This window comes from Lipotes vexillifer, unplaced genomic scaffold (assembly GCF_000442215.2).
Source record: "Lipotes vexillifer unplaced genomic scaffold, Lipotes_vexillifer_v1.1 scaffold666, whole genome shotgun sequence".
Classification (NCBI taxonomy): domain Eukaryota; kingdom Metazoa; phylum Chordata; class Mammalia; order Artiodactyla; family Lipotidae; genus Lipotes; species Lipotes vexillifer.
This window is the reverse complement of record NW_006787408.1, coordinates 3752359-3774126: the sequence shown is the minus strand read 5'-3', so window position 1 is coordinate 3774126 and position 21768 is coordinate 3752359. Positions and strand designations below refer to the sequence as shown.

Sequence of the window (21768 nt, the reverse complement as noted above, 5' to 3'; positions counted from 1 at the left end):
CCTCCCCCTCCCCTCCTTCCTCTTCCCCTCCTTCTTCCCCTTCTTTTCCTTCTTCTTCCATAACACTTGCCACTTCCCAATATGCCATGTAGTTTACTTGCACATTATGTTTGTAGTTTATTATCCATCTCCTGTGCCGAAATGTAAGCCTAGTGAGAGAACTTTGTCTTGATCACTCATGCCTCCCAAGGGCCTGGTAGATAGTGGGCCCTCAGTAACTATTTGTTGAGTGAATGAAAGCCTCCTTCACAGGCTCCTCTTCTGCTCTTTAAATGCTGGGGTTCCCCAGGGGCCCCCATTCTCATACTGTACATGCTTCCTGGGATGTCTTATCCACATGACCCTTGAACCCAAGTTCCAGCCCAGACCTCCAAGACTCTCTCCCACTGCCTCCACCTGCTTGGGTAAGGCGTCTTTACTATTCAGCCAGCGGCACCTCCTCTAGGAAGCCCACCCAGACCTCTTCTCTTGTTTCCTGGCATTGCATGATGTCTCCCATATTTATAGCCAAATAAACTGGAAGACTTGGAAGGAATTTCTTTAAAAAGAAATAGTGAATAGCATCTTATGGAACGCTAAGTGCAGAACTGTCTTGATAAAGACAAAAGCAACCTCTGAGAGCCAGGAGCTGGCCCAGCACTCACAGCTAGGCAACAGGGAGTGTGGGGGTGGGGTTCTGACCTTGAACATAAGCAATTTCCCAGGACATCTACATCACATGAGGCCACCTTGGGACCAGGGTGGAGTGAGAGTAAAAACCAAACCACTCACCGGTAATCATGTCTGAACAGAGACCAAATAAGAACATCATCCAAAACAGAAAAATGACCAAACGCCCCCATCTGGTTAACATGAGCCACTGCTGCTTCTTTACCAATCACAGCTTTGGCCTTGCCCCATCATGCCCCCTTCTAGGTAAGAATTATTAAAACACCCAATCCTAGAATTACCCCTGCTCCCTGCTTTGGTAGCATCCAATCCAGAGCAAAGCCCTGCTTTCTTGAGCCCTCCCCCAAGTCACCTAACTCAAGCTCAAATCCTGAATGAGTTCTTTCTGATACCTGCTGACGGCGGTGCCCCCCATGGTGGACAGTCTCCCTTGTTAAAGTGAGTCAGTAGACTCAATTTTGTTCAACTGCAGGTATGTACCTGGTGGCATCTGGCAGCAGGGTATGGACAATATTGTACATCTGAGTATTCCCCGCCCCTCCCGTGCCTGGCACACAGCAGGTCTCAAAAACATGTTAGATAAATTAACTAAAACTAAAACGGAAACCACATTTCTGGTACGGAACGTGCTGGTGGTCACTAGACAAACCGCTGGTTCTGCCAGGAAGTTAGCAGCTATTCCTTGAACTCCTGCATTATAAAGTGTGAGAGGAAACCTAAGACACGGGTCACGTCCTCATTGTCAAGGCACACAGAAACGCACAAGATTAAGTAATCCTGTGGGACCACAGTCAGTAGTACGGGGGCCATTGTGAGCAGCACATAATTAAATGCCTGATGAACTCTAAGTGCTGTCAGGTGACAAATGCAATTCAGGTAGGTGAACAGAAAAGGAAAGAAGTTGTCGCAGACTTTGAGAGATGGGGAATGGCGGGTGCAAAGGCACGGAGGAGGGAATATTCATGGTATGCTTGCTGGACACTAGGTTCTTTCAGGCTGGGATTCTGCCCGTCCTGCTCACCTCATATCCCCACAGTGCCTGGCACAGAGCAGGCTTTCAGTAACTACCTGGCGGATGAATATGTGTGTGTATGGATCAGTGACGGGACTCGTGGCCCTGAAGAAGGTTCAAAGAGAGGAGATGATGCTAGAAAAGTTGGGGCCTTGAATCCCAGTCTAAGAAATTCTGGATGTTCCTGTCACTTGGGAGCTCATTGTGGAGGGAGCAGGAGAGAGATCTGGGCAGAGCCGTGCTTCAATGCAGTCGATCTGGGACAATGTGCAGAATGGACCAGAAGGAGAAAGAACGTTTTCAGAAAACGAGGAGTCTGGGTCCCAAGTCATCAGGGCCTCTGTGCAAATGGGGGGAGGGGATTAAAGGCAAGGTCATCACCATGAGGTGGAAGGAATGTGGGATTTGGAGTCGGCAGACCTGAGTTGGAATTTCTGGGACCTTGGACAAGGTCCTTAACACCTCTGAGCCCCAGCCTCCATCTCCTGTTGCTTGGGATCTGATACGGACTCATGCCATAGGCCCAGGGCAGGCATTTTGGCCACAGCAAGTCCTCCTGCAAGGTACAGTTGTTTGCATGTTTCAAAACAAAATCACAGGGTCTTTCCTGGTGGCACAGTGGTTGAGAATCCACCTGCCAATGCAGGGGACACGGCTTCAAGCCCTGGTCTGGGAAGATCCCACATGCCGGGGGGCAACTAAGCCCGTGCGCCACAACTACTGAGCCTGTGCTCTAGAGCCTGCGAGCCACGACTACTGAGCCTGTGTGCCACAACTACTGAAGCCCACGCGCCTAGAGCCCGTACTCCGCAACAAGAGAAGCCCCTGCAATGAGAAGCCCACGCACCACAAAAAAGCGTAGCCCCCGCTGGCCACAACTAGAGAAAGCCCGCGTGCAGCAACGAAGACCCAACACCGCCATAAATAAATTAATTAATTAAAAAAAACAACAAAACCCAGAAAATCACAGCCACGATCTCTGAACCAAAGGCTGAGTCAGGCCTTAAGACGTGGAATGGAAAGAGCCGTGAATGTGGGGCTTGGGACCTGAACGCTGGTGGTGTTCTCTCACTGGTCATTTTACTTCTCTGAGCCTCGGTTTCCATTCCTCAATAGTGACCAGAAGCCATACACTGCCGCAGCCTCCGGGAGCAGCTCTGGGGATCCCTCTGTGAACGCACCAGCAGAGTGGCCTTGGAGCCAGTCTTCTCCCCAAATTCTGGGCTGAGGCTAAGGCTCTGCTCCTTTCATGGTGGGCAGGAGGGGCGGTGAGCTCATCCCTGGAAAGGATTAGTCATCAGAGAGACAGGGACAGATCTGGGGGGCAGGACAGAGGACGGGCTCTATGTAAATGAGTCATCTTCCCTCCAGCTCCGAGGGCCCGAGCTTGACAGCTGCTCCAGCTCGGGGCCCGGGGGGGGGGATTGGTAAGCGGGAGCTTCCTGGAGGCAGGAGTAGTTAACTGGCTTTTAATAACTCATTTTGCTGAAAGGCTTCTGGTGAGGAGAGAAAACCTTAATCCCACAGATGAAGCGTGTGGGAGGGCAGGTTCAATCAGCCCCACTGGCGAGGAAAGCAGCACCAAGGTTCGAAGCTGATTCTCGGGGTCACTTGCCCATCACTCCTAAATTACCGAAACTTTCCTAATGTTAAAAATCCCTGACCTGCAGCCTGCGGGGTTCAGCCTCCTTCTCCTAGCCCCTCTGCCCTCTCAGCCATCCCCACACACCCCCTGCTCTCAGCACACAAAGATCATCCCAAAGGCCCCCAGAGAACAAGCAAAATTGAACAGGAGAAGGGAAGGGTCCGCTTCCTCCACGTGACTTGTGTTTTTCTGTTGCCTCTTTGTCCTGAGTCAGGGAGCATCCAGCACGAGCCCAGCCCTGCGCCTGGCTGTGGTGGGAAGGAACCCAGCGCTGCGCCCTCAGGGAGCTGCCCATCTCGGTTACAATTTAGACAAACCCTCCAGCGGCAGCAAACGTCGCAGTCCACAGTCTCAGCTTTCCCACCACAGGCCCACTCTCCGGCATCCCCCTCCCCTACTGCCACCCTTGATTTCAGGATTGGAAAAGGTGGGGCCTCCCCACCCCACCCCCCTCGGTGCAGGGACCAGTGCCTGAAGCCATCCCAGAGGGGACGCTGCCACTCACCGGGGACCGCCGAGGACACAGAGGCCCGGCGAGACGCAGGGACAGCAAGTTAGCGGTAGAGTTGTCTTAGGTGTGTGTACAGGGGGGTTGTCCTTTCCGCCAAAACTCCTAGTCCGTGGTTCGCCCGTTCCTTGCTCCACCTTCGGCTCTTCAGCTGCACTGTGAGGGCTGGGGCCTCGCCCGGGCGTTTCCCAGCTACGCTTCCTGCTTCTTGAGCGCACCAGGGAGCCACCTCCTCGTTTACTCCGCACAGCAACCTTACGAAGTAGGCGGTCATCAGGCCACTTTTAGGGGGAGAAATAACGTGTCCCCATTGGCGCATCAGCAAGTGGAGGCGCCAGAGCCTGACGCCACAGCCTCTGCTCTCAACTCTCCAAGAAAGCTGATGCTGGCCCTTCCCAAGCCTGCAGGAGGGGAGACTCCTTGAGTTTATCTTCTGCAGCTTGATGCTTCCAGGGTTTGTAAGTCTCTGCAAGGCCAGACACGTTGCTGGATGCCAGGCCCAGATGATGGAGAGGCTTCTTGCGGCGTCAGGTGACACTCTCACAGCCACAGGGCTCCTGCAAGTTCAGCCTGAGAACCACGTGGATAGGAGGGTCTCCCAGCCTTGTCCTTTTCCTGCCACAGGTTCATCCACTCCATCGGCAAGAGTTAACTAAACGTTGTCTGTGGGCTAGACGCCAAGCTGCACTTGGGAACCAGCCAGGCTGACCCCAGCCCCTTACCCTGGCCCTGTGCACAGCGCTCTCCCAGCAGGGCACACCTTTCTCAAGCCCAGGCGTCCACTTCCTCCCTCTCGAAATCCCATCCACCCTACAAGACGGAACACAGATTCATCTTCCTCCATAAGGCTCTCCCAGTCACTGCGCCAGGAGAGCATCAGCCCTGCTTCTGACCTAAGCTGGTCTGGGGACTAATTTAAATTTCCCAGGCAATTCCGTTATGGAGCCAGAGTTAAGAACTGCTGCTCCAACCAAAAGCAACCTATGTCTCTTTCCTCCGAACTCTTGTGCATTGAACTTTCTCCCTTATCACGTCGCAAGCTCTCTCCTCTAGTTTCACACCTGGGCTCTGCCACTTGCTTGCTCTGTGATCTGGGCAACTTATTTAACCTAAGTGTCTTTATTAAGTGTGACTCAGTTTACTAATCTCACAAATGGGAATGATAATAGTTCCCATTGTAGTTCATCAAATCTAATACACCATCAATTATAAATGTACCAATAACGTGTACCATTCAGAATTTAGAACGCTGCCAAATAAACTATGTCAAGTCATTGACCGTAAGATGCATCCTGATTTCAGGGCTGTTAAAATTTGGGAAAAAAGGCTGTGACTTAGAATGAATGCTACCCAGTGCCTCACAGAGCCGTGAGGACGGAATATGCATTGATACACATGAAGCTTTGGCACAGTGCCCAGAGATAGTGAGGGCTCAACACGTTTCAGCTATTATTATCCCCTCCGCGTTTCCATTCGTCACTAAAGTTCTTCCAGTCTTCCTTTCATTCCCAGCCCTCCCAAAAGGTTTGGCCAGGCTAGTCAGTTGTCCTCCTCAGGGGAGGGACTTGGGGAAGGATGACACGGGCAGCCTTGAGGTTCCAGGCCTGGGGCTCCAGTCCCAGGGAAGTGTCTCCTCTCAGGTGTCCAGCCCTCCTCCACGGAACGTGGCCAGGAGCTTCCCTCCTTCTCCCCAAGAGTCCGTGTCTCAGCTTCAACCACAGAGCAGCCCGATGGCAGCCCCACCCTCTGACCACAGCCCACTCCACACCTCCCACTGTTCCCTGTTTGGAGAGGGAGAGGCGCTGGAAGACTAGGCTGCTGGCCTGGCCTCGGGTGGGCAAGGCCTAGTTCTGTGTGACCTTTAGGCTCCTTGACTGTTAAAGTGAGCCTGTTATCCCTCCTCCAGCCAGTCAGGAAGGATGCCGGGAGAGGGGGATGTTAGGAGACGCTCCCCAAAGTAGTATGCCCAGCAGACAAGTAGGGCCATGGGTAGGGCTGCCAGATTTAGAAGATAAAAATACAGGAGTCCCAGTCAAATATGAATTTCAGAAAAACAACGAAGCATTTTTTAGTGTAAATATGGCCCGTGCAATGTTTGGGATGTACTTACATTAAAAAGTGATTTGTTTATCTGAAATTCGTATTTATTTGGGAGTCCTGTATTTTATCTGATGAGTCCTAATGGGTCCTTTCCCCTCCTCTGCCCACCAACCCCACACCTCAGCTTTCTCACTCTCCCTGACATTTAACTCTCACCCTTGAGATGTTCTTGAAACTTTTATTTCCAGTCAACAAATAACTATCAGTGCCTAATTTATACATGATTCCCTTGCTAACTGTGGAGAATAGAAAGAAGACGACTTTATTAAGGGCTTATTAATGTGCTAGGCACTATTCTAAGTGTTTTGCACATATTGACTCAGTTGAGTACAAAAATACAAATATTATCATCTCCACTTTACAGATAAGAAAAATGAGGAACAGAAAGGTCAATTAATTTGCTCAAAGACACACAGCTAGGGAGTAGTGGAGCTAGGATTCAAACCTGAGCAGCCCATATAACCTGTAGTTCCAAACAGCCAATATAATTTGGTCCCTACTCCCAAGGGGTTCCCAATCTCATTGTGGAGACAGGCCCCTGAAGGTAATTAATCCTATAAGTCATCTGTGCTTGGTACTCAAAATAAGGTTCACTGACCAGCTTCAGGGGCCTCACCTGGGACCAGGTTAGAAATTTTAAATTGTGAGCCCCACCCCAGAAGCTAACGAGATCCCCAGCTGGGTCCTAGATGATCGAGTTTGAGAATTCACTGCTCCAAACAAGTAGAGCGACAGTCTATTCATTCACTCGGCTGACGTGGCCCAACACCTTCTATGTGCCAGGCACTGAAAAGTCATTGCAGTGTTGCAGTGACTTTTTAAAACGTGGGAAATCCTCGAGAATATTTTTAAATGCCTCATCCTTAATTCTTCATGAGGATAGAGTACGGCATTTCCCAAATATTACTCTTTGAAATACTCGAGTCACCTGAGGTGACTAAATACATTCGATGGTCAAATGAGTTTGGGGAACACTGGATAGTGTTAGCATAGCCCTGGTGGTTTCATAAATCACATTAACACGGTGAGTGCTCTAAAAAGTCCCGCAGTAAACAAACGTGTTTCACTTTACTTGACATTTCTTTTTCTCAATCATGGGCATTCTCTCCACCTCGCATTAAGTCTACTGTCTCATCTTGAGGAACACCCACTGGCGGGTTGTATTACAGTTCACAGAGAGGGCTCGCACCAGGAGGTCAACGTTCTACAGATGAAGAAATAGAGGCTCAGGGGAGTTAGGGTGACTTGCTTCGATCACTTGGCTGATAGAGGCTACAACAGCAGTCAAAGCTTTGAGTTCAAGTCTGATACAATTTCCTTGACCCTGGGATGTTTAACCAGGCCCTTAACCATCGGCACCAGCTGAAGTGTGTTTGGTTGCCTGTCACAGAAGGCTTAGGCAGGAAAAGAGATTTATGGGCTCATGTAACTGGAAGTCCAAGGGTAGGTCAGGCAGCCTGCAGTTTGACTGGACAGCTCATTAGGGTTTTCAGGATACTCGGACAGCCTTCTGCAGTGTCAGCTTCGTCTAAGGCTGGCTCCTCATGGCCACAGGTGGCCGCCAACCACTCCTGGGGCCACCTCCTGCTCCCTCCACCCCCAGGGCAGCTCTTAAAGGTGAGAAGCATTTAGGGACCTCCCTGGTGGTCCAGTGGTAAAGAATCTGCCTTCCAATGCAGGGGACGTGGGTTCGATCCCTGGTCGGGGAACTAAGATCCCACACACCACAGGGCAACTAAGCCCACGGGCCTCAACTAGAGAGAGAGAGAAAAAAAAAAAACCCTGCATGCCACAACTAGAGAGGGAGAAGCCCGCGCACTGCAACAAAAGATCCCTCGTGCCTCAATGAACATCCCACGCACCGCAACTAAGACCCAATGCAGCCAAAAATAAATAAAATAAAATGAATAAATAAAATAAATAAGTATTTTTTAAAAAGTGAGACGCATTTTACCCAGAAACTATCAGAGAAACTCTCCTCTCATCTGATTGGCCTGAATGGGGTCACATGCCCATTCCTGAGCAAGTCTCTGTAGCCGTGCAAATGGCCTGCACTGACTGGCTTAGGCCTATCCATCCTTGAGCCAGTCGTGGTAAGGGACTGGATTTTCCTGATTGGCCTAGACTAATGGAGCCCACCCCTGGCAGTTGGGTCAGTTCTCCAAGAAGCCTGGCTGCTACACTTTAGGTTGGGGGGTGGGGTGATGGTTGTTAAGGAGACAGCTGCAATGTCCACAACAAGGGTGTTAGGTCACTTGAAATTTAAACCAACAAATCATCATGATGTATATTTTAAATATCTTACAGTTTTATATGTCAACTGTAAATCAATAAAGCTGAAATTTTTTTTAAAAAAGAAATTTAAATCAAAATATTTGAAATTGGGCAGATTCCAACCAGTAGGGTCATCAGGGATACAGCATAATATTGTTTCTTAAAGGAAGGGCTTTAGCCCATTCACACTAGAATCATCAGGGGACATTTGTTAAAATGTAGATTTCTGGGTCCCTCTAAATAAGCCTCTGGAGTGGGATCTGCCTTGGAATCTGCATTTTAATCATGCATCCCAGTTGCTTGGATCAACTCTGGTTTACACCTGCTGTCCTGGGGGTAATTATTTGCTCTCAAAAGTATCCCAGATTGGATTATAAATTATATTTCCCCTCCACCAAGCTGATACTGCAGAGCCAGTGGGAAAAAGTCCCCAAGGTGATGAGCTCAGGCTTCCCATCTGGCGCAGTGGAAAGGGCTTCAGGGTCAGCTCAGCCACTTACAAACGGTAACTCGGCCAAGTACCTTCAGTTCCCTTGGCCCACGTCCTTGCCTGCATTGTTGGGGTTGATGATGCCTCCCTCTCACGGTGGTTGGAGGGACTGGATGAGGGGACATGCGTCCAGTGTCCAGCACAGAGGCTGCCACCCAGGGCCCGATTCAGACCAGTGCTGGTCTCTCCATCTCACTTCCAGGCTCTCGGAGCTGAACTCCGGAGGCCCTGTCACCAGGGCCCCATTTGCGAAGGCGGCACCAGACAGGCTGTGGGAATGAGCTTCACAGCTTTTGTCAAAGTGGCATAATAAAGCCCCCAAGTGTCTGCTCTTTGCAAACTGGGATGGCAGATCAATTGTGGCATAAACAAAATAGAGGCTTGGTGCGAACCCGGGGACAGATTATGCCTGCCTCCGCAGGGTGTGAGTGGGGGAAAGGGGGATTTTCGGGGTGGCTGGGTTTGCCTTTTCTCTGGCTGAAGCTTCAAGGCCCCTGGCTCCCCGAGCTTAGGGGACTGTTCTTCCACCCTGGGAAGCATCTGGCTAGGCAGCATCACTGGGCACGGACCCTACTGCCCTCAGCAAGAGGCCCGGCCCAGGGGTCTCAGCAGCCCAGAGCTCTGAGCCTCTTGGCGTTGATGGGGCAGGAGGGTAGACTGTGTCCCCTCTGCCGTGCCTCTGGAGCTGAGCCGACATGGGTCTGTAGGAAAGCAAAGGGAAGTGAAGTGGGCACAGGAGCCAGACCTCAGGAATCAGGGCAGTGAGAGGGACACTTGTGTTGGGTGCCCTCTGTGCTGGACAGAGAACCTCCTGACCTGCCTGTCTCCTTCATTCTGGGCAGAGAGTGCCACAGCCAGTCAAGCACTTGGCATCATTTTGGGCCTGGAGTCACAGCCATGAGGACACCTCAGGACAGGTCTGGCCCAGCCTCTGCATGGGGGCAGCAGGGTAAAGCTGTGCCCTGGCCCAGGGCTGAGCCACTGGCAGCAGAGGCGTGGGGAGCTGTGCAAAACCTCTAAGAAGGCAGCCCGGATCCTCTGTGCGGGTGTCTGTCTGGTTTTCCACCACAGCCCTGAGTGCAGCCCGAGGCCTGCCAAACCAGGTCTTCAGTAAGTGTGTGCTGGGAAAAGGAACGAGCAGGTGGATGACGGTGCTCCAGGTGCATATCTGGTGGTGCTGTTGTGTAGAGGCCCTGGCAAAGGCCACAGCCCTGTGGGGAAGGAGAAGCGTGGGTGGAAAAACAAGTCTCATTCTGGGTTCTGTCATCCAGGGAAGAGGCAGATCCTCAGCAAGAAACCCAGACTCTAAAGGGGGTGCTGGGGCAGAAGCCAGGAGTCCAATCATGGAGGAGTTTGGAGGAATCTGAAGATGTTCCCCGAGAGTGGAGATGGCTTTTGACTCGGGGGTAGGTCAGGCAGGGGCAGTCCTGTCAGGAGCCCAGCGGGCAGATGAGTGCCCTGCCTGGGGGCAGCCGGCTGAACTGTGGGCCAGAAGCAGTGGTCCCTTCTGTGCCTCAGTCCTGCTGTCCCCAAGCCCTGGGTTGAGTCTGGTTTGAATTGCCCCTCTGTCTTAGCTGTGCCACGAGAAGGCGGATGAGTCCACCTTGGTGAAGACATTAAGGGTGGAGCAGTGGCCCCTCTCCCCAGCAACAGGCAGTGGAGAGAGAGCCACAACAGGAGAGTGGACTCTTGGGGACAGGAGCTGTGACTGAGGGTCAGCCACCCTGCCCACACGAAAGTGCTCTCCCAGCTGCCAGCCCTCTTGGTTTTCTAAGAGGCATGGAGGCCCTGCGGTGCCCTCAGAAGACAGTCTACGGTGGCAGAGAGAAGGTGGATGCTAGACGCCAGCCAGCCTGGGTTTCAGGCTCAGCCCCACCATTTCTGGGCTGTGCGGCCATGGCAACTACTTAGCCCCTTGACCAGAGGTCTCCTCATCTGTTAAACAGGGGTGTGCCTCCCTCACAGGTTGTAGAGATGGAGCGAAACGAGACCTGCGGGGCTGGCACTGTGAGTGGCGGGCCTTTGGAACCAGTTTATTAAATGGGCTGGCACGGGAAATGGCTTTGTCTTCATCTATGGTTTTGAAGAATTCTCCTTTGGATTCCTTAACAACATCTTGGATAGATGCTAGAGTTTTCCAAATAATATTTTTTTAAGTATCACCAGTTTTAAAATTGAGACCCATTCTCAGATGTCCAACCCAATCTAAATCCCATCTTCAAATTCACTTCTAATCAAAGCTCAGCCTCTCCCTCCAGCTCTGGCCTGGCCCCCGGCTCAGGGACTTGCAGTGTGGGAGGGGTCATCTGTTTGTTTCCTCTTGGTCTTAGATCACTGGTGCCACTATCATCCTTTCTTAGCTTTTGCTGGTGGCATCACAATGCCCACGGCTAGGACAGACATACCCTCCCGTGGAGCCCATATGGGTCTTTGGAGATTCCCCCCCAGTACAGGGACCACTGCCCTGCACCTTTCCCTGAGTGGGTGGTGCTTCCTGTGACTACATCTCATGCTGTCCCCTGCCCCCCGCCCCTCAGGCACCCTTGATCCAGCAGGCAGCCCTCCCAGGCAGAGTCTCTTCAGATGTGGCTGCCGACTGCAGAGTCTGCTTGACCCATGTCACTCTCCCCCATCCTTGGTGCAAGGTGCCCTGGGAGTACAGAGTGCTCCCACTGATGCCCTCTTCCTGTCCCTGCCTGTGTGGGCTGCTCCGGTCAGCCTCTGACCCATAGAACTATCCAGCACAGCGTCAGACTCCAGGAGACACCTCTGGCTCTCCCAAAACCCTCACCATGCTCCACTCCAGTGCTCCTGGGTAAGCTTTCAAGTGTCTGCAGCTCAGCCAGCATCCACTGGGAAATGAGCTGCCAGGCTGCCCTTGCTGCAGCCTGACGTTCTCTTCACCATCACCACCACCACCATCTCTAGACCTGCGGGTGCCACAGCACCCCTCCTACTTCAGGACCGTCTCCCATTATCCCTGGATAATTTCTAACCTTTCTGTACAGCCTGGAAGTGGGTAGTAGGGGTTACTAGTCACCAGACCCATTTTGCTATTTTAATCGATATGACATAGATGTATCTAAAACTTCTCTTTAGAATGAGGGCTAACATATTACATGTCACTCTTAGCTTTAAGACTTTAGCTGAAAATTCTCAAAAATAGGAAAATCCCATTCAATATCCTCTTAGGCATAGTATTAATATTCCAGGCTCAGGATTTTTCATTTCTTTAGGAATTTAGCCAAGTGATCCCCCTACGAGAGGTGTTGCTTTCCCTTCATGAGTAGCAGCAGTGCTGTGTATGATGGTCTAAGCACCAAGCTAGAAGCCAGGACACATGTATGGCATCTGTCCCCCACAAGCTGTAGGTCATGTCCCCTCTGCCCCTTCTCCCTCACCTATACAGCAAGGGGCAGACCAGAATTAAGGTCCCTCACAGTTCTAATACTCTAGGCATTTTGAAGTTTTTCTTATGACAGTACAAAAAAGTCATAAAACACACAATTTGAAAGTTATTATACAACAAACACCCATGTAACCACCACCCAGATCAACAGATTTCCAGCACCCCAGAGTCCCCCTGGGTCCCCTTCCAGTCACCACACCCTGCCATCCCCAGAGGAAACCCCAATTCTGACTTTTATCAAAATTACTTCCTCGATTTCCCTTATAATTTTGCCAGCCAAGTATGCATCCCTAAAAAGATACTCTAGCTTGGTTTTGCCTGGTTTTGAATTTTATACAAATGGAATACTTCTTTTGTGTCCAGTTTCTTTTGTTTAACATTCTTTTGTGAGTTTCATTCATGTTGTTGCAAGTAGCAGTGGTTTGTGCTTTTTCTTTGCTGTATAGTATTTCCTTGTATGAACAGACCATGAATTAGGCTGTTGGACACTTGGGTCATCAACCTAGGACTTTTTGTAAATACACACACACACACACACACAAATACAAACACTCCCACTCCACGTATAGTCATATCGATTCAGAGCTGATTTCTTCATGAATTCAAGAACTTGAGTTTGGCTTTAAAGTGCAGCAAAATCCCTCTATTGAGTTCCTGGTGACACTGCTAGTTTGGCTTTTTTCACACTCTCACGGCCAAATTCTGAATCTAGGGACATAATCCATCTTCCTCAACAGAGGTATCATGATAAGATTTTCTCCTAACTTGAGTCATTAAGCATAAGATGAAGACAATGTCAGGCAATTGGGCATCTCCTCCAAGGAATCTGGAAAATGATTAGCATACAAGTTTAAGGGATCATTCTGAAAAAAACTTTCTCTGGCCTTTTTAGGGAAATGGTAAGCCACACCTTTCCCAGAGCTGGCGCCACCCCACCTAACAGTGCACAGGTAGACCTCCTGACGTCGGGCATGCATTAAACAGGGATGCCCCTGAATTTCTGCTACAGAGGTGTTGACAGGTGCTATTGTGCCACTCAGACAGATGATGCATTTTCTGCTCAGACTCCAAGCAGCAGTGGATCTTCATGCTAAGAGATTACATCCCCTCCCATAACCAGAGGCAGGCAGCATGGGTCCCACAAGGACATCACAACCGGCAGCTGGCTGAGAGCTCAGGCTGGAGGAGCAGAGCTGCCACTCTGCACTGCCCTGGATGACAGGGGCCGAGCATCCTGGCGGGAAGCCAAGCCTTCCGCAGAGATCAGTTGATAAAGAAGCTCCCTTAAAGACTGTGCTTTGAACGAATGGGTAAATTAAGACTTAATTACAAGAGTCAAAGCACTGAGCAGCTGCCCTGGCACAGAGCAGACCTCTCAGGATAAAAGCCACTCCAGACACGGCAGCACAGGACCCAGCGGGGCCAAAACCTTTCCCTTGGCTACAAGTGTGAGCAAGGGTGATGGTGGTCCTTGGGTGAGAAGGAGCTGATGTCCAATGGCAGAGCCACGCTTACTCTCTGAAGGTTGTGGACTCATTCTCAGACAATCCATTTGTCAGTTTCATAAACCCCTTTTCAGAGACCATCAAATATAGCTACCTGGACCGAACTTCAACACCCTACCTGGTCCCCAGCAATCCCATAAAATGAAGCCTTTATGGAAGTCTGTCCTAACAAGGCCCAGGTGTGCCCCTGGTACATTAAAAAAACAATTTGAGGGATGGGAGACCAGGTGACACTTGTTCGGTTTGTGGGTATCACAGTAGTTTGCATCTGTGCAGTGGTTTCTGTTTTGTGTTTCCTGATGGGTCCCTCCTAGTGACCATCTTGCCTCACCCATATTGATTTATAGATCCCCCCTGCCCAAGACGAGGGGCCATGTCTCCTCCATCAGTTTAGGGGTTGCCCAGATTAGGAACCATATCTAGTGCCACCAAGGGAGAGAAATGTCTAAATACCACTTGAGCGATGCCACTCAGCATAGGAGCCATGTCAGCACCTGCACATGCCTGCCCCGCGTAGGGTGGGGACCACCCGCTCAGCCAGGACCTCGCTGACCCCCGCTCTGGTCTCCACAGGTTTCGGCATGACCACCCCCGCAACGGTGGGCGGGAAGGCCTTCCTCATCGCCTACGGGCTGTTCGGCTGTGCCGGCACCATCCTGTTCTTCAACCTCTTCCTGGAGCGCATCATCTCGCTGCTGGCCTTCATCATGCGCGCCTGCCGGGAGCGCCAGCTGCGCCGCAGCGGCCTGCTGCCCGCCACCTTCCGCCGCGGTTCGGCGCTCTCGGAAGCCGACTGCCTGGCGGGCTGGAAGCCCTCGGTGTACCACGTGCTGCTGATCCTGGGTCTGTTCGCCGTGCTGCTGTCTTGCTGCGCCTCGGCCATGTACACCAGCGTGGAGGGCTGGGACTACGTGGACTCGCTCTACTTCTGCTTCGTCACCTTCAGCACCATCGGCTTCGGGGACCTGGTGAGCAGCCAGCACGCCGCCTACCGGAACCAGGGGCTCTACCGCCTGGGCAACTTCCTCTTCATCCTGCTCGGCGTGTGCTGCATCTACTCGCTCTTCAACGTCATCTCCATCCTCATCAAGCAGGTGCTCAACTGGATGCTGCGCAAGCTGAGCTGCCGCTGCTGCGCGCGCTGCTGCCCGGCGCCCGGCGCGCCCCTGGCCCGGCGCAACGCCATCACCCCGGGCTCCCGGCTGCGCCGCCGCCTGGCCGCGCTCGGCGCCGAGCCCGCGGCCCGCGACAGCGACGCAGAGGGCCGCCGCCTGTCGGGCGAGCTCATCTCCATGCGCGACCTCACGGCCTCCAACAAAGTGTCGCTGGCGCTGCTGCAGAAGCAGCTGTCCGAAACGGCCAACGGCTACCCGCGCAGCGTGTGCGTCAACACGCGCCAGAACGGCTTCTCGGGCGGCGTGGGCGCGCTGGGCATCATGAACAACCGCCTGGCCGAGACCAGCGCCTCCAGGTAGACGCGTGCCTCGCCGCGCCACGGACCCTCACCAGGCTGGGGTGCAGCCGGGCGGCGTTTGCTTTCCTTCTCTCAGACGCTGGCGCTTTCTTAACCTTTATCCAATAAAATGAAACCAAAAAAAAAAAATTTTTTTTTTAAAGAAATACTATTTGGCCAGGCCTGATGTTATCAAGGGCAGGTTTTGGGGGAGCCTGTTTTCCTTATGGGCTCCCTCTTGGAGAACTGTGGTCCCCAGCAGATTCTCCTCCAGGGAGAGAAAAAGTGGCACCCCAGACCCTCGCCCAGTGCACACGGCAGTGAGAAGAGTGCCACCCCTGGGTTTTGCAGACTGGCACTAAACCCCGTCTCGATGCACGTAAGCAGCTGGCAACCCCAAAGCATATGGTGCAACTTTTCATGGCTCTGAATTACCTCCGCAGCATTTAGAATCCCGGCCCAGCCCAGCAGCTTCCTTCTGGTCGTCAGAAGTGATATAGTCACAGTTATGACAGGTGGGGATGGGGAGAGCCATATGTTGCCTCCTGATGTATATATATAGTGCAGCCGCTACACACAGGGAATGGCGTAGTATTATGCAATGGGATGAAACATAGCACCAACTTGCGGACTGTGGCATTTCCCAGAGATTTGGGAATTGCAGTGGTAAGGGGCTTAGCAGGCCTTTCTCAGCCTGGAGTTAGTCCACTTAGCACAGCGCACAGGGCAACTCCTTTTAAAGAGGGAAAGCCTGGAGTGGCCTGCAGGGCCGGGAGCACTCAGGCTGCAGGAGCCCAGCTCCGCTTCAGCTGGCTGATCTCTGAGGCTCAGGGCACATGTCTGAATCCCCTCAACGCTCCTTCCTTTCACCAGCATCATCCACAGGAATGCTTTTCGTTATTAACCAGGAATGTCTGAGTCTTCTCAGACAAGATTTTTCTTTGTTGGTGTGGATTTTTTCTTATCTTTTTTTCCCTTTTAGAGAGCCCGAGGGTGCAGAGCGCAGTACCCCCTCCAGCTGCCCCTCCTCTGCATCAGAGCTCTGCCAGCCACACTGGTGGGCACCAGGGCCTGCAGCACCAGGAACCAAAGCAGTCATCCTGCAAGTGTCAGAGAATTTGACTCCAGAGCCCATGATGTGTTTGGGACACATCCCATTCTACACCCTGGTTGGCCCCCACTAATATTCAAGTGAATGTGTTTTTTCCACACACACAGTCTGTACTGGAGGTGGAGGAAGGCAGGAGGGAGAGAGCTGGTGGATGGAAGCAATTTTAGGATTAAAGTTTTGCTCTGGATGATCCTCAAGGTGAAGGACACTTTCTCCCAGACTCACCCTCTACCTCCTAGGAGGTCACTGACCTGGAGGAAGGCCAGATACCCAGCCTTCATTGAAGAGATGGGGGTCTTGGACTGTAAAGGAACAGTACTCTTTTGGCCCATTTTTTCTCATCCAAAAAGATGACGATCCCAAGGACAAATACCAGAGTCTAGTCAGGCACAGTGTGACCCACCAATATATATACAGCTTCTGACAGGAAGTCTTAGGAAAGCACCAGGACACCTCACACCGTCTGCCTGAGAGGCATCAAAAAGCCGTAAAATCTCCCTCCCTGGCAGTGAAGGAAGCATATGTGCCTAGAACACTCAAACACACACACACACACACACACACACACACACACACACACACAGCATTAAGAGTCACACTTGAATGTCAGCCTCCCCTCGCCCCTTCCAGTTCATGGCAGGAAGGAAAAAACAAGTTAAGATCTGAGTAACTCTCCAGCTACTTTGGGTAATTTCTTTTTTGGGGGGTGAGGGATAATTTCTAATTTGGATTGGGATTGGTTTTTAAACACAGACTGTAAGCTGGGGGTGAAGCCAGTGAGGAGGAGCTGGCCAGGACAGAAGTTAGTCTTGCCAGTTCCTGAAGGGTAGGCTTCCAGAGAGCCACGCTTCCAGGATGCACTGTGACGTCAGCTAGGCCAGCTCCATGAGCCTCCCCAACACTGCCACCCTTCCCCCATCTGAGCAATGGCTGTGGTCACACGGTGCTCAGAGAGGCACGCATTGTTTAGGGCGGAGTCCTCTAACGGGACCTAGAAATAAAGTATCAGGTTTATCCCTTTAAATGAAGGAAAGATGAAAAGGCATCCAGTTAGAGGTGTCACCTAGGCAACAGGAAATAATTTGGGGATCTGAGCTATCCAGAGGGGAAAATAGACAGAGACATCTAGACCATGACAGAGACATCTAGACCATGAGGACTTAAGATCAGGCAAAATAGCAGCCAACTCAGAGAAAGTGAGCTCCAGGAAGAGAACAGGAGGCTTAAGACACAGTCATCATGGCTCCTTGAGCTAGACAGGCCAAAAAGGCATCCGGGCAATCTGCTGACCAGCACGCAGGACTGCAAAGAATCCCATCCCCACAGGCGGGAACAGGACCTGCCTCCGGAGAAGGAAAGCTCATAACCTTCTTTGGCAGTCTTCTCTGTCACCACTGCTTCCTAAAGTCTATTCTGAGTTGCTCACGCTGCAGCCTTAGCTGTTTTCACTTCTTTTCCTATGCTTTGGCTTTGGAAGGAGGCAATTGCAGGCAGCTTGAGCACGCTGCTGAAGGAATCGAAAGCATGGTTCAGGGGAGCTAGGAAAGGGACCCTTCCTGCTCAGCAACCTCCCAGAGAAACGCCAGTCCTCTAGTGTACAGTGGTAGCACAGGACTCAGTGGTATGCACGTATTTTTGTTCATGTTCCCCTGGTTCCCCCCTACCGCCGCCCTTTTTAATCATCATTGTCCTTTACCTCAGGCCAAAGGGCTCAGTCCCCCAGATGCCAGGGGCTGCTGGGAAAAGCCGGGCTCCCAAGGTCAGGGGGTTTGTTGGAGCCTAGACCCATGCCTGAAGGGTTTGTTTGACATCCTGCTTGAGGGCGAGCATAGAGAACCAGACCTGCTTGACAAGCTGGGATGGGGTCCTCCCATCATTTCAGGATTATAGACATTGATAGGAACCCCTTTCTTTGGTGCAGATTCTTCTGAACCTCAGGCTAAGAAAGGGCTCCTTCCTCTAAGATGCTGTGGCCTCTCCCACCATGCAGGGGTCTCCAGTCTGACCCACAGCTGGTAGCTCACTGTAATCACAACATCCCCAGGCTCCACGAGTTGCTTCCTAACCTGAGGCCCACACTCACCCCTCTTGTGCTGGGGCTCCCATAAAGGCAGCATGGGCTCTCAGACAGCATGGGCTCTTGTCACTCGGCTGTGGCCACACAGAGGCCAGGATCTTAGACTGCAGCCGGGCCTTCTCAGAGCTAAGCAGGCAGGGAAGGAGCCGCCCTTGGTGCCCTTGCTCTCTAAGAAGGCCAGGTGGTCAGGGCCCTGTGTCCTCTGACCGAAGCCAGCACCTCCGGGCCTGGCGAAGGAGTCGGAAGGCTCAGGCAGCCTCAGGCTTTCAGCTTGTGGAAGATGCCACGAAGTCCTGGGCTTTGCCAGGAGTGTCACACATCACAGCATCATGCACACACATGCGTGTACACACACACCACACACACACACACACACACACACACACACACATACACACACACATACATACATCAGCCTTATAAAGAGCTACTAGCCCCTTTCCCCACGGAAAAGAAATCCTGGTCTGGGCCACTCTAAGGAGAAGGATTTTGCATTTTTAACTCCCTGGAGAGCTGCAGGGGCCTGGAAAATTCCTCCCTGTCTTGGGGGAGTTTCATGGACACTTTGCATGTATCTGTGTTTTACACAGACGCCAGCGACCAAACCCAAGCCAAACCCTGGAAAACAGCTGCTGAATGTACACGGGCTCCTCCACCTCTCGGACAGGCCTCCTCGCAGATCCCTCTTCCTGCGCCCTGGGTGAGGGGCACCCGAGCCCTCCTGGCCACGGCAGCCCACAGAGGCAGAGACCACAGGAGCCGTGGGCCAGGTGGTTCCACCTTACTGTAACTTTTTACATTCTTCACAAACAAAAAGCACAATTCCACACGCACACTGTCTGGAAAGCACATTCAGACAGACTGCTTGAGGCACTTCTGAGTCCAGAAGAGGCGCTGGCTGGGGCCCGTTTTTTTGTTGGAACAGTTGTTATAAAATGTGCTGGTTGGTGCCACCGAAGGCTCCACTCTGGGGCGGGGGAGGGCTGCTGACACCACTCCTGACCCCCAGGACGGGCTCATCGGCATGGACTCGGGGCCCGGACTCTCGTCCCTGGAGCAGCTCTGACACCTGCAGGTACCGAACCCAGCCAGTCTCATCACTGAAGCGGTGAGGTTTCTGCACCGACCTGGCCCAAGGCCCCCTTCCCCTTTCTGTCAGCCTCTCCCCACCTCCTCCCTAGGGAAGCTTCCCCCCTTGCTTTATAAATCATTTTCTATGCTACCCATTCTCTCAGGAGGGGGTCAGAGCATGCGGGACAAGCCTGCAGGGTTTCTTAGACAATACATTTATTTTTCCGAGCAACACTCCAAGAGAGGGCTTGAGGGGTGTTTAAATTAACGATGAATAAAATACAGCCTGCCACCCCTTTGAGCTGTTTGCTTTTCGTCTGTCAAAGCCGCCTGCCTCCCCATCTCCCTAATCACACCTCCTCTGGGGGCGGGGGGTGGGCCCAAGAGACGTCAGCTCAGAGGATGAGGATGGGGCCAGGGTGGCAGCGTCCCAGGGGAGTTACTTTACAAAACAACAGTGAAATCCATCTGAGCTAAGGGCACCAATGGACCTTGCAGGCAGCCTGGCCAGACTGGGCCAAGGCAGACTCTGATGGCCAGGGCTGGAAAGAAGGTAGGGGCATGAGGAACCCAGCACTGGGGGAAATGACCCCAACTGTGGCCATGGTTTCCAAGCCTGGCTGTGAACTAGATTCTCTGAAGGGAGCTTTGAAAGATACTGATAGCCTGGCCCCGCTCCCACTCCCCAATTCTGATTTCAATTTCAATGAGGGGAGCAGGCAGGCAATGGAATTTTTTGGCAGCTGCCCAGGTGATTCTAAAGGGCAACCAGGGGGACTTCCCTAGCGGTCCGGTGGTTAAGACTCTGCATGTCCACTGCAGGGAACATGGGTTTGATCCCTGGTCGGGGAACTAAGATCCCGCATGCCTCACGGCACAGCCAAAAAAATAATAATAATTAATTAATTAATTAAAGGGCAACCAGGTTCTGAAACGTACACTCTAAACACAGAGCACTCACACTGTGGTATGGAAAGGGCACGCATTCAGAAGCTAGGAGGTCTGGATTCTAGCTCCACATCTGGCAGTCGGCTTCATCAGATCCTCAGTTTCCCCCCCCGCACATCACCATCACCTCGCAGGAGGCTGGGAACTCCAAAAAGTATAAATGCTCCACAAATACAGTTATCACTGTTATAGAGGCATTTCATAAGAGACCAGGCAGCCCCTATTGCTTCTGCAGGGGGTCCTTTCTGTGGTGCCAGCTGGGGGAGAAGGCTGCAGCCAGATGATCGCTTCTGCCCACGATGCCTTTGCAACCCTCTCCTTTTTGGCACCTCTTTAATCCCCATCGCCAAACTCCACTGAGACTTCCTCTCTCCTCCACAGCCCCCCCCCCAGGTCATCTTTTTCCTTCAGTTTGCCCTAGAGATGAAGTAATTGACAGGTCACTCAAGTGCAGGCCCTGCCTGCCTCAATCTGCAAAATCACTCTCCGGCTCCCCCCAGCCCCAAAGATTTCATACAGCTGCAGTGATACACAGTGTACTATTTTCCATTTTGGTTTTTTGGTTTGGTTTTGTTTCAGTGCTGGTCAAAGCTATCAAATTGATTTCCTGATCTGCCTAGGAATTATACCCAGCAGTTTGAAAAACTCTAGCCTGTGGTGTTTCTGGAAAGAGGCCTTTCTCTTACCCTGCTTCCAGCTGAGACCCACAAGCTAGCCGTGGCAGTGGAGAGGCCTGGGCTCTGCTCACCCATCAGTCTTCCTCTCTCTTTGGGTCTCATGCCCCAGCTGTGTAATCAACGCATGAAGTGGTCCTTACCGTCCTTTCAAGCTCTAAGGCCTATGATTCCTACATTTTAGATCCCCAGCCAGCCATCCTGGATGGATTGCCAACTTTCTCCCTTTTATGGTCAGTTGGTCAGTTACCTTTCTGTTCTCCTGATGAGAAGATAAGAAAAAAAAAAACTTACATTTACTTGGATGAGAGATTTGCATATTTTTTCTCACTTAATCTCCTACCAACCTTTGGAATTTGGTACTTTCCCTTCATTTTGTCCTGGGTCAGAGGGGATAAGTAATTTGTTCAGTTTGGGGCCAGGACCCCCCTGCCATGTTAGGGGCTGGAGAGACAAAGTGAGGAGGACAGTACAGCCCTTACTCCATGCTTGTGGGAAGCTGACAGCGGACAGGGCCCCGCAGTTCTGCAGGATGAGTACTCCACATCCGCGGGCAGTCTGGCCTGCCAGGGGCACCCACAGAGAGGCAGCCAGCCCGCCAGGCAGTCAGGGGAGGCTCTCAGAGGCAGGCTGTCCAAGCTGAGCCCAAGACGGGCCACGGTGAGCCAGCTGCAGCGGGGCACAGGTGTCCCAGGCAGAAGGAGCCCTATGTGAGAAGACAGAGAGGGGAACTGTGTGCACTCCTGTGGGCCTGGAGCCTGCACAGTGCTCCCCTGACTGGAAGAAGCGGAGTCCCGGCAAAGAAAACTACTTTCAAGGCCC

General features: G+C 52.1%; 1 protein-coding gene across 1 annotated transcript in view; it reads left to right on the top strand.

Annotated features, from left to right (window-relative positions):
• Window positions 1-15087, top strand: part of KCNK12 (potassium two pore domain channel subfamily K member 12) — a gene marked incomplete at its 5' end in the record, with an annotated part of 50693 nt that extends 35606 nt beyond the window's left edge. Inside the window, one exon of the mRNA XM_007459979.1 lies at window positions 14186-15087. Within this exon, the coding sequence (XP_007460041.1) occupies window positions 14186-15087 (902 nt within the window). The remainder of the gene's footprint in view (window positions 1-14185) is intronic.
• Window positions 15088-21768: the final 6681 nt, after the last annotated feature.